Genomic DNA, 12008 nt, shown 5'->3' on the forward strand with positions numbered 1-12008 from the left:
CTAATAAGTGATAACAACTGAACAGATCATAGTAATGTTCAAACTCAAGTTACTAATACATGCCTAACTGAAAATGTTAAAAGTACACACATAAAATACACATAATACAACGTTTGCATTTAAAAATCACCTAAGTTAACAGTCCCAAAAGGTGAAGCCGGTTGTGATTGGGATTTTGAAGATGATTGCGATTTTTCAGAATCTCGTTGCGAAAGTCAGAATCTCGTTGCGATTTTGTATTATCTCATTGCGATAGTCAGTATCGCATTGCGATTTTCCAAATTCGCATTGCGATTTACTTATTCGCATGGCGAATTAGGAAAATCGCAACGCGATACTTACTTTCGCAACGAGATAATACAGAATCGCAATGCGATTTTCAAAGTTCGCAATAGGTTTTAGTTTCGCAACACAAATTTTTTGTGTATATATCTACGCAGAAGCAACAACTCATAACCTAAATCCCTAAATCGCAACTCATTCCATCTCCATCTATCACTCTCTCCGGCGACATCCGTTCCTATATCCGTTCTTATATCCTTCCCCATCCGGTAACAGGTCTTAGTTTCGCAGCTCGTTTGTTTAGTAAATTAATTTAAAACCATGAAATCATCTAATGTTGATCATGTTTGGATAGATTTGTGTTTTGGAGGGTCATGGGAGAATGTTCATGGTGTTTTACAATATATGTCTTTACCCATGAATCTTCAACTAAAACTGTCATTAAAAAAGTTAACTTATGAAACTCTAATGTTACGTGTTTCAAAGAAATTGAATTTAGAGCCCCTAAGTGGATTTAGTCTATCTTATCAGAGGAATGGTAAAGTTTATTTGTTAACCGAGAATGAAGATGTTGAACGATTCATTGCTTACATTAGTGTTTCAAGTGATGATGTTACATTGTATGTTGTTGAACCTAGAAGTAGTATTGTTGGGTCAGTAGCGGGTAGTAATCAACTAAGTTTTTCTCAAAACCTACAACTTTTCTCTAATCCAAATCCCAATCAACTTTCAGCACCAAATTCCGGTTTTCGTATTGACCAATTAGGCGATGATGAGCCAAGAGAAAAAATTGTGAGTACTAGTCAGTATTCGAAATTTGATCTTGGTCAATACCTGGACTTTGATATTGGTCAATACTCGGATTTTGATGATGTTTCAGAAGAAGAAACAGACCCTACGTGTAATGATTTTGATATTGGTCAATACCCGAATTTTGATGATGAAACAACCGTTGCCGAGGAAGATGTTGTTGATGATAATGAGGAGGAAGTGGAGGCTGTGAATGAACATGTTGAACATCCATTCTGTAATTCATATAATCCTGAAGAAGAAAAAGAAGAAGAAAAAGAAGAAGAAAAAGTCCCCAAAGAAAAGAAAATGCCACGGGAGTATAACTGGAATATGCCAGAATTACTTCAGATACCGGAAGAAGAGTTGGTAAAGAAAGCAGTTGATTGTTACACAAAAGTTATTCGTATCAAGAAAGATGATTGTTTTGATACAAAGGAAGACTTGAAGATAGCTTTGTATACGAAATGTGTGGAAGATGGCTATCAACTAAAAGTTAACAAATCAAGCAAAGATCGTTTCGAAACAAGGTGTATGATTGACAAAAACTGTACGTGGTGTATGATTGCAAAGAGGATAAAAGATTGCGAAATGTTTCAAGTTAGGACTTTTATTGATAAACATACATGTTCAAGAACCCAAGTTTTTCCTAACCATAGACAGGCAAACAAAAAGGTATTGGGTGGTTTTCTGGCTGAGTTAATGTTTTTGAATGGCAGGGTATATCGGGGACATGAAATTATGACTGACATGAATGCTCGGTTCAAGATTAGTATATCATATTCTCAAGCTTGGAGAGCCAAATGTTATGCCTTGGAATTGTTGAGGGGGTCGCCAGAAGCATCGTTTGCCTAACTGCCGGCTTATTGTCACAATTTAAAGCTGAAAAATCCTGGGTCGGTAACTCATATCAAAACAGATAGAGATGGACGCTTTGAGTTGCTGTTTATCTCCATTGGTGCTGCGGTTAGTAAATCAATATAATTTTGTTGACTCATTTCTGTTAGTTACATGCATTTCACATTTAAATGATTATATTTCTTGTGTATATTATTTTGTAGATTCGTTCGTTTATTACTTGCATGTGCCCAGTTATTATAGTTGACGGAGCACATTTGAAAGGTCGATACCTTGGAGTAAACTTATTAGCAGTAGCCATGGATGCTAACAATGGGATATTGCCAATAGCTTACGGGGTTGGCAAATCTGAAACCTCTGATTCATGGACATGGTTTATGGGGCATCTTAGGGATTGCATAGGTCCTATTAGCAATCTGACAATCATATCCGATAGGGCAAACTCAATTGACAACGATGTTAGAAGGTGTTTCCCAGATGCTTTTCATGGACTTTGTGGTGTTCATTTGTATAGAAATCTAAAATCAAGGTCTGCTGGTATAAAAAAGCACAAATGGAGATACGGGAAGGATGTAAAAGCTTATCGGGAAGTGGATTTCAATAAGCATATAAACTGTTTAAGACGTGTTTTGCCTCAGTGTGCTCAAACACTAGAAGATGTCGGGTTTGAAAGATGGTCAAGAGTACATCAACTTGGAGCAAGATATGGTTTCATGACGTCTAATAGTGCAGAATCAATCAACGCTCTAAGTCGTCATTCCCGGAAATTACCCATTACTATGTTAATGGAGTTTTTTCGAGCCTCTATTCAACAATGGTACTACAAGAAAAGAAACCATGCATGTATTATTTCTTTGAATTCGTAACTTATCATATATTTTACTAAGTATTATTTATTTAAATTTACAGGAACATTGGAACATCGTGTTACACCATGGACTGAAAAAAAGATAACGAAACGTGTTGTGAAGTCAACGTCATGGAGAGTTGAACCATGTTCAAACACTTTGTTTGAAGTACTGGATAATAACTTAAATGGGCTTGTCGATCTAAATGCAAGGACGTGTAGTTGTATGAAATGGCAAACATCTGGTTATCCGTGTGGCCATGTTATAAAAGTTGCTCTTCATCTAAACCAAGATGATTCAAGCACATACGCTATGGATTGCTACACTACAGAAGTATATCGACAGACTTATGCCGAGATTGTCTACCCTATTCCACATCCTTCTGAGTGGGACATACCAGATGACTTACAAACAGTTTTGCCACCAGCCATGAACAGAAGGCTACCTGGCCGACCAAAAAGTCACGATCGTATACCGTCTAAGGGTGAAGAGAAGAAGAGATCGACATGTAGTCGGTGCAAGGAAAGTGGTCATACAAGGTTGACATGTGGATCACCAGTGCCATCACAATCATCTTTTCCTCTACCAAAATATGGATCATCATCAAAATCCAAAGCTCATATGGTGTCAAGAAAAAGGCAATCAAAATCGTAATCATCTTTAAAATCCCAATCACAACTAGCTTCACCTTTTGGGACTGTTAACTTAGGTGATTTTTAAATGCAAACGTTGTATTATGTAGATTTTATGTGTGAACTTTTAACATTTTCAGTTAGGCATGTATTAGTAACTTGAGTTTGAAAATTGCTATGATCTGTTCAGTTGTTATCACTTAATAGGCAATCATCTTAATGTCTATCGCAACGCGAAAATTACTATCGCAATGCGAAATGAAAATCGCAACGAGAGAATCGCAATACGAAATGAAAATCGCAACGCTAATTTCACAATGCGAAATAAAAATCGCAACGAGGGAATCGCAATGCGAAATGAAAATCGCAACGCGAATTTAATTTCGCGTTGCGATTCTCTCGTTGCGATTTTCATTTCGCATTGCGATAGTACTTTTTTTGCCTTCAACATAACGCAGATTGAAATCAACAAAATCAACCATTACATTTCAATCAATTAAACAAGCACAAATAAGAATTATGTTAACATCAATTAAACAAATCAACTTTTACAAATCACCTTTTACAAATCAATTAAACAATAAAAAAATAAGCAATAATTATTAGAGAAAATAACACTTCTACTATTGAATCAACTTTTGCAGCCATACATCATTTTCACGCAACTCACTTCTGAGATTAACCTGCATAAACCAAACATTTTCTCAAACAACACTTTCTACACATTTAAAACCTACAAACAGCAAATTATTGAATTCTAGGTACTTAACCAAATATTTTCAAACCACAAGCCTATAAACATACCAATTGTTTATGGACATTTTTATAACGCGGATGCAGGTAGGCAGCGTCTCGTATATATCGATCTAGCCATATAATGTCGAAACCACAAGCCTACTGCAGCTCTATCTATATTGGTGGAAGGTAGATACTTTATACTTCCTGTGATCAAACGGTCCAACGCCAAGCATACGAGAGGACCACAATCCCCTCTGGGTCCTTTCGTTTGTTGTGGTGCGGTCTCGTCTCTGCTAACTGTAATATTGAGCTTCTTTGGCTTCTTGTTTCCAGAACGAGTCCAATAATTTATCGCATCCAAGAATTTAGCCAAATAAGAGCTCCATCCCTTAATAATATCTCTTAAATCAGCCAATGATATGTAATTTATCATATTGTCATATACTATTGCCTTAAGGGATGGGATCTGAAGCTCGACGAGAAGCCAATGGTTACGTTCCAAAACAGGGATAAACACCTACAATCATAAGTAATAATTCATTCATTTGCGCATTTATTTATGAATACCTTTAAACTCAATCTAAAATAAACACTAACCTTATCGACCTCCCACCATGCAGGATAAAGTTTAGCTTGTCCATTGCCCAACACAAATGATTCATCTCGTTGATTCTTCAAGTGAACGGCGTTAAAAGACGTCGGCATAATTGTATATCGTGTATTTCTTTTATTTTCCTTAAGTTTCCTAATTATTAGAAGACGTGGCACCCACGCATCGATATGCTGTTTTACAAAAAAAGACATATATTAGTAACTTACATAAATTTACAAAAAAATAATCAAATTAAAATATAAGAAAAATATAAGACTTACCCCTCCATCGAAATAGCCATTGTCTTCGACCCCTAATAATACGCCCCACCAAGACCGATCAAGCAACAAATAGATATCATCATTGAGCTTGCATATGTCAGTGAAACACCCCTGGCTTCGCTCATGTAGATAAAAATCAACTGCGGTCTTAGCCCAAAGGGTGTTATCCAGAATTGTGTCCGGTAGTTGTTTCCTCTCCACTTCAGATACCGGTATGGTACTGGCCGGTAACTCATACGAGAGCTAACTTGAATCCATCATGTCCGGCACGTCAGAGGGTTTCTCAAGATTCCTACATATGACGCCATGTGAATCAGGCTCTCGAATGGTGGGAGGGACCTCTTCAACGATGACAGTGGCCTCTTAAACGGTGGGAGGGGACTCTCGAGGAATGATAGGGGCCTCTTCAACGATAGGAGTGGACTCTTGAGGGATGACAGTGGCCTCTTGAATGGTGGGAGGGGACTCTCGAGGAATGATAGGGGCCTCTTCAATGATAGGAGTGGACTCTTGAGGGATGACAGGCGAGTCGGGCTTCTTCTTGCGGTGTCTTCGCACTATTGGGGTATACATAGACTTAATAGCACGTGCACGCCGTCTGATGCGTGAACTCTGTCATGCAAGAAAAACCTGACGTAAAGCATCCACCTTATTGGTCCGCTAAATAATTAAATACAAATATAAGTAAATAAACAGACATGATATTTAAACAGTGAAAACAAAGACAAATATATTTCAAACTTTCAACCAAAAGACAAAACAAAGACAAATACTAACTTCACAGTGTTAAAGAATACACAGTTTAGCAGAATTGGCAGCAACCAAATAAATTTACTTCAACCAAAAGACAAAACAAAAAGACAAATACTAACTTCACAGTGTTAATAAACAGTTTAGCAGTATTGGCAGCAACCGAATAAATTTACTAAGCAATCTAAGTGAAATGGTTAATTTAAGTGAAATTACGAGTAAATTTATCATCAAGTTAAATATGGAAAATCTTAAACTTACCTCGTTGCGTAGAGTATGAACCTCATTCTGCAACGATACTACCATCTCACGTAGAGCGGCAACCTCACCACGTAAAGTAGACACCTCCACACGCCATGCACAATCGTTATCGAGTAGAGTATCGATCTCCTCACGCAAGGCATTGACCTCATCACGTAACTCCCTTGACTCATCCCGTGGAGGTGGAGAACAGGGAGATAGAAGTCGTGGCATCTTTGCCGGTCGCCTATCATGAGGTGATGGTGGAGGAGAGGCTCGATGATGTGATGGGATAGGTGATGGCTCTCGTTGTAGAGGTGTATAGTCGGGTCGATCAGGTGATGGCTCTGGGTGAGGTGATGGCTCTCAAAGTGGAGGAAGTGGAGGCTGCTCATCATTCGTACCATCAAGAAAACGCTGACTAGCTTGCCACCAATCAGTGGCAAGCTCAGCCTCCGTGGGTGTCAGTCTAATTAATGGAATGTTGGCCTCCTAAAAATATAAAAACTCAAACAAAGTTAAACGTCTACTATTAATAACTTGTTTATATATGATAGTATTTGTGTTAACTTACATTATTTATTGTCGCATATGGTATTAAGTCTTCCCAATCCAACAGACGTTTCCTCTTCCAGGAAATAGCCCTGGGAATATCATTTGAAGTTTTTATTGCATATGTCTTCATGGCGGGAAAGGCTTCGAATATCCAAATCTACAAACAATATAATAAAAAACATTAGTAATTGTTAAATAATTAATTATAATTTTGAAAACATTATATAGAAATTCTTACCTTAAAGGCCCAAACAAAGCCTGACAAAGTGTATTTCGACCCATCGCCCCGCAAACTTTTGCGGTCATCAAAGGCAGACGACAACTTAGTCCAGGTAGCTTTACATATATACGAACCCCACGGAAACAGATTCCATGCATTTAGGTCCTCTACCAATAATATTAGCTCCTGAGGAATAGGTTGTCTGGCCTCTCTGCCTAAAAAGCCGGCATACAAAAGTAGTAGAAGGCATACTCGGACAACATCGACGTCATTCATCCGAGTAAAACCATCTTTCTTATTAAACAATTTCTTCATGTCGTCGACGTGTAAGTTCGGCTTCTCTATTGACTCATCAGGAAAAACCCTGGATAACCATGATGGGCGGGTGATATGACGAGTGTACCGGCCTACATCATCGTGTCCGAATCGTAGACCAGTGATTAAGCAGAACTCCTTCTGCCCAAAACAAGTATACGCCGGTGGAAAATGAAACCATATCTCTTTCTCACCACGTTGTATACTGTCGGGTAGATCTCTAGTCATGGTCTGAAGCCACAAATGGGTCAAATTAGCATCTCCACTCGGATGTTGTACTCTCAGCCATGGCCCGAAGCAGGTTTCCTCAAACAATTTTCTTTGTGCAGGTGAAAGCTTCGAAGCAATTGTAGTGGCTAGGCTAACTTTATTCCTTAATGTCAATGAAGCCGAAAAAAATTTCTACAAAAACAATAAACATACCAAGTTAGATATACCAAAAACTACACTGTCAAGATATACCAAAAACAATAAACATAAATAGTAGTTTATTCTTGAAACTAAAATTTGCAACACTGTTTTGTCTTTTGGTTGAAATGAAAATCGCAACGAGATAATGAGAATCGCAACGCGGAAATGACTATCGCAACGAGAGAATCGCAACGCGAAATGACTATCGCAACGAGAGAATCGCAACGCGAAATGAAAATCGCAACGAGAGAATCGCAACGCGAAATGAAAATCGCAATGCGATTTTGGTTTCGCGTTGCGATTTTTATTTCGCGTTGCGATTCTCTCGTTGCGATAGTTATTTCCGCGTTGCGATTTTCATTCTCGAAACTATTCTTCTTCTGCATTACTTCAACCAAAAGACAAAACAAAGACAAATACTAACTTCACAGGCTAAACAGTTTAGCAGTATTGACAACAATTGAATGAATTTAATAAGAAATCTAAGTGAAATTGTTAATCTATTATTGAAATTACCAGTAAACTTATCATCAATCTCAATATGAAAAACCTAAAATAATGCAAAAATTTCAAAATAAAAATAAAATAAAACTAACACTCGGAGGTTGATTTTCCATTTCTGAATGATTGTGAGGGATTTTTGACTGTGAATGGTTGTGAGGGATTTCGCCGGCGATGGGGACGAAAATCTTCGGAGATGGGGACGGATTTCGCCGTAGAGAGTGAGAGATGGAGATGGGAGTGAGTGTTGTGATTTTGGGTTTGAGGTTATGAGTTGCGATTACTGTGGACGGTTCAGTTTCCGATTTATTAAGAAAAAATTCGTGTTTGGAATTTGAAAAAAAAAATACGCGTTAATACGAATGACGCTATGTAAATCGCGTTGCGAAAGTCAGAATCGCGTTGCGAAAGTCAGTATCTCGTTGCGATTTTGTATTATCGCATTGCGATAGTAAGTATCGCATTGCGATAGTCAGTATCGCATTGCGATTTTCCCAATTCGCGTTGCGATTTACTTATTCGCATTGCGAATTGGGAAAATCGCAACGACACTGTAGACCATCGCAACGCGATTTCCAACTATCGCAACGCGAAATGCAACGTGACTAATCTCTATTAAAAATATGTTCTTTTAGGTATGGAGGCATGGGTAAAATGTGGAAGAAAGGCAATCCTTAACGTCTGGTTGTTATTCAATTGTGTTTGTCCCTCCCAAATCTCTACACTGAAAGCTCATTTCTTCATTAAAAGCCAAACTCCATTTCACAAACTCCGATAACAGTGCGCTATCATCTCGATACTGACTAATCGATCATCTCTGATGTCAATTTTTCAATTGTAAGTTCCTCTCTCTGTCAATAGCAGTTCAACTTTTCTGTAGATACGAATGAAATTGTATTGCATTTCCTGTTGTTTAAGTCTCAGTTTACCATTTGAAAAAGGCTGCTCTTTGCAATCATGGGTTATTTTTGAATTTGGGTTTCAAATGCTATAGAGAGTTTCCCCCTTTTTAAAGTTACTGTATCAAAATTTGCTCGTCTTATTGGTACCTTGTTTCATTTGAGTTTATCAGGAGATTATATGTTCCAGATACCCTTTCGTGGCCTCCTTCCTCTGTGGTGGATTATATGCATTGCCAACCAAACACATTGCTGTCAAACTACCATCAATTTGTTGTGAAAAAAGTGTTTCCCTCAGATTCCTGTAGATGTTCCTTGAGCTTTCAACCTGTTAGAGCCTTGCAAACTTCCATGGGTGCAGGGGAAAGATTCATGTCTTGCAACAGCTGTTGGTCAAAAGATAGTATAAAGTCGAAACAGATTCGAAGTTTGGGTGAGGAGGCTCAGGTATATGTTTGCCGTAGCTCTCAGGAATACTCCAATGATGAAGACTTCAAGGAAAGAGCAAAGGAGGAGGAAGATAGGGCTGGCGAATAAAGGGAGGGTGCCATGGAACAAAGGCCGAAAACATAGTGCTGGTAACAATTCTCTAAAATTTAACTTAATCACTTTGGTTTCAATCTTTATGTGGTCAATGAATTCCTTGTTTAAATGCTGTATCTTGCAGAGACACAATTACGAATCAAGCAACGAACGATAGAAGCCTTGAATGATCCCAAGATGATGTCATATAAGACTGAAGCAGTTTTGGGATGTTTTTATTTTTCACATGGATACTCTTGAAATAGGGGTAAGCATCCATGATATGTTGACAAACAAACAAGAGTTTGTTCTCACTAAATCAGCATTATCAGTTGCTATTGATAGGCATCGATTTTAGAAGAGTATAGCAGTAGTCATTTTTAATAGAGGCTAGTTTTTCTATAGGCAGTGAAAAGGTGACATCATCATCATCATCATTATTTCATTGAAATTTTGCCCATCTCTCGTTTTCCAGGTTAGGAAGAATATGTCTGAACATCCCCGAACTCATAGGTAATTTTGCATTTGAAGAACTTGACAAAAATATTTGCTATTGGTGTTTCATTAAGCATTGGACATGGAATTGGTTTCATACTTTTAACTTTAAGAGGTGTATTCAAAATCCTTAGAACTAAAAGCTAAAGCCTAAAGTTATGTTTGCAATAACTTTCACCGCATACATGCCAGCTAGATGATGTACTAAAATTAAATTGGACCAGCACTAAGCCTTGTATGTATTAATAATATCTTGTAATATAACAACGTTGTCAGGATATGAGCTTTGATCACTGTGTCAGTGATTTTAATTACCCTCGGCTGAAACTGCATCATTTCTTTAGTTTATATCAACTTTCTTAGTAATTTTCTCTTCATAAGCAACATGGAATGAGCTTTTCTAACTATTAGCACGAATTTGTATGCCATTGAAACAGTGTTAAAGTTTACAATAAACCTTACCTCTAAAGATCATGAAATGGATGTTATTACAATTCCTGCAGTGAGGAAAGCAAGGCAAGAATTGGTTCCTCAGTTAGGCATGCTTGGGGCAAGCCTTTGAAATGGAAACAATTAGGGGAGAGATTCTTTCTATCATGGATGAAAAGTATAACTGAAGCTGCTAGGAAAGGAGGGAGTGATCAGGCTGAGCTAGAATGGGATAGCTACGACAAGATAAAACAAGAAATAGCTCATGAACAACTTCAGTGGGATACAGAGAAGGCCAAGGGAAAGGAGATAGCAAAGGTAAGAGCGGAAAAAGCAAGAGCAGAAAGGATGGCAAGGATTGCTGAAAAGAGAAAAGAGCGAAAAGAGAAAAGAGCAGGAAAAGAGAGAAATCAAGAGAATTGAAGAGAAAGAAGCAAGAAAAATCGAAGAAAGATGAGGTGGCAGACCCCGAATGGAGGAAACATAAGCAGAGATTACAAATGGTAAGAAACCTCAGAAAGACTTAGATTTGAACCCTCCAACCTGCTGCAATTTTAACGTAGCAATTATTGCTTGTTCATAGATGTCATTGCATGGAACTTAATGTTCTTTGTGGATAGGTTCATAACTCTTCCCCCCCCCCCCCGCCTATCATAAATAATAAGTCGGTTTCAGATAACGGATAAAAAATTTCTTGAATACGTGCCATGTTCTTATTGTTTTCATCCTATTGAATTAGAGGCATGCAGCTTGTAAAGGACTTGAGCTTATAGAACTCGAATTAGTAGTTGGCCTGTAATAAATCACTTATTTCCATGGTTGCTTAACTCATTTTCTCTATGATATGCAGCTTGTAAAGGACTTGAGCTTATAGAACTCGAATTAGTAGTTGGCCTGTAATAAATAACTTATTTCCATGGTTACTTAACTCATTTTCTCTATGATAACAACTTCCATCCTTAGATCCGCAAAAAGAAATCCATTAGTAGTCAAGTCAGTATTCAAGGAGACAGTGCGCAAATCCCAGCTCTGGAGAAATTGAATATAGAGCTTATAAAGAAGGAGAAAATGCAAAGAGAAGTTTCTCTTGCGGAGCAGATCAAAGCAGCCAAAAGCAGAAGAGCGGAACCAATCTCTGCAAAGATTCTAGCAGTCTCATCATCCTTTCTCTCATATAATGCAAGACTAAAAGAGTAAGCTCCAAATATGTTTATTCCTCTAAACAAAATCAAAGCATGGTGTATCAGACAGAAGGTGATTTCCCCTTTACTAACTTCTATTACTCCTATGGATGATGTGTTCATTCAATGGTTTCTTTAGTGGATGCTTTGCATTATCTTGTTCTTCATTTTTGAGATATAGAGTTTTTTTGTTGCTTCCCCATGATATTATGAAACTAGTATGTTCGTGTAAAATCACAGTAAAGCCTGTTGGGTATTCTTCAATTCTGTGCTACTCTTTTGTGATGCCATTACACAGTAGCTGACTATTAGATTAACTAAGTAGCTAAAGTTAGTTAAGAGAGTTAGAGCTGTTAGAGTTGTCAGCAGTCAGTTAAGGTAGTTACAAAGCTTCTAGACTTGTGCTAAGCTTCTGTACCTACTATAAAAGCAATGTATCTGATTACTGGAATCAATAAGAAAGAATTCAA

General features: G+C 37.7%; 1 protein-coding gene across 2 annotated transcripts; it reads left to right on the plus strand.

Annotated features, from left to right (window-relative positions):
• The first annotated feature begins 8659 nt into the window (after positions 1–8659).
• On the plus strand, positions 8660–10791 carry LOC120129151. 2 transcript variants are annotated; one of them, XM_039146731.1, is made up of 5 exons: positions 8660–8849; positions 9085–9489; positions 9579–9701; positions 9909–9946; positions 10432–10791. In XM_039146731.1, the coding sequence occupies exons 3-5, from the start codon at positions 9681–9683 to the stop codon at positions 10778–10780; spliced, it is 408 nt and encodes a 135-aa protein (XP_039002662.1). In that variant the 5' UTR covers positions 8660–8849; positions 9085–9489; positions 9579–9680; the 3' UTR covers positions 10781–10791. The 2 variants fall into 2 exon arrangements, 1 of the variants encoding a protein (XP_039002662.1); XR_005516710.1 differs by lacking the exon at positions 9909–9946 and having other exon boundaries at positions 10432–10509.
• The last annotated feature ends 1217 nt before the right edge of the window (positions 10792–12008 follow it).

The sequence above is a fragment of the Hibiscus syriacus genome, unplaced genomic scaffold (genome assembly GCF_006381635.1).
Source record: "Hibiscus syriacus cultivar Baekdansim isolate YM2019G1 unplaced genomic scaffold, ASM638163v2 tig00110483_pilon, whole genome shotgun sequence".
In the NCBI taxonomy this organism is placed as follows: domain Eukaryota; kingdom Viridiplantae; phylum Streptophyta; class Magnoliopsida; order Malvales; family Malvaceae; genus Hibiscus; species Hibiscus syriacus.

What these genes read in the sequence shown, in the direction of transcription:
- LOC120129151 (XM_039146731.1), top strand. Translation starts at nt 9,681, where the DNA reads ATGGATACTCTTGAAATAGGG. An exon ending in TGGATACTCTTGAAATAGGG is followed by an intron (nt 9,702 to 9,908) that starts GTAAGCATCCAT and finishes CTCGTTTTCCAG; the next exon opens with GTTAGGAAGAATATGTCTGA. An exon ending in GAACATCCCCGAACTCATAG is followed by an intron (nt 9,947 to 10,431) that starts GTAATTTTGCAT and finishes CAATTCCTGCAG; the next exon opens with TGAGGAAAGCAAGGCAAGAA.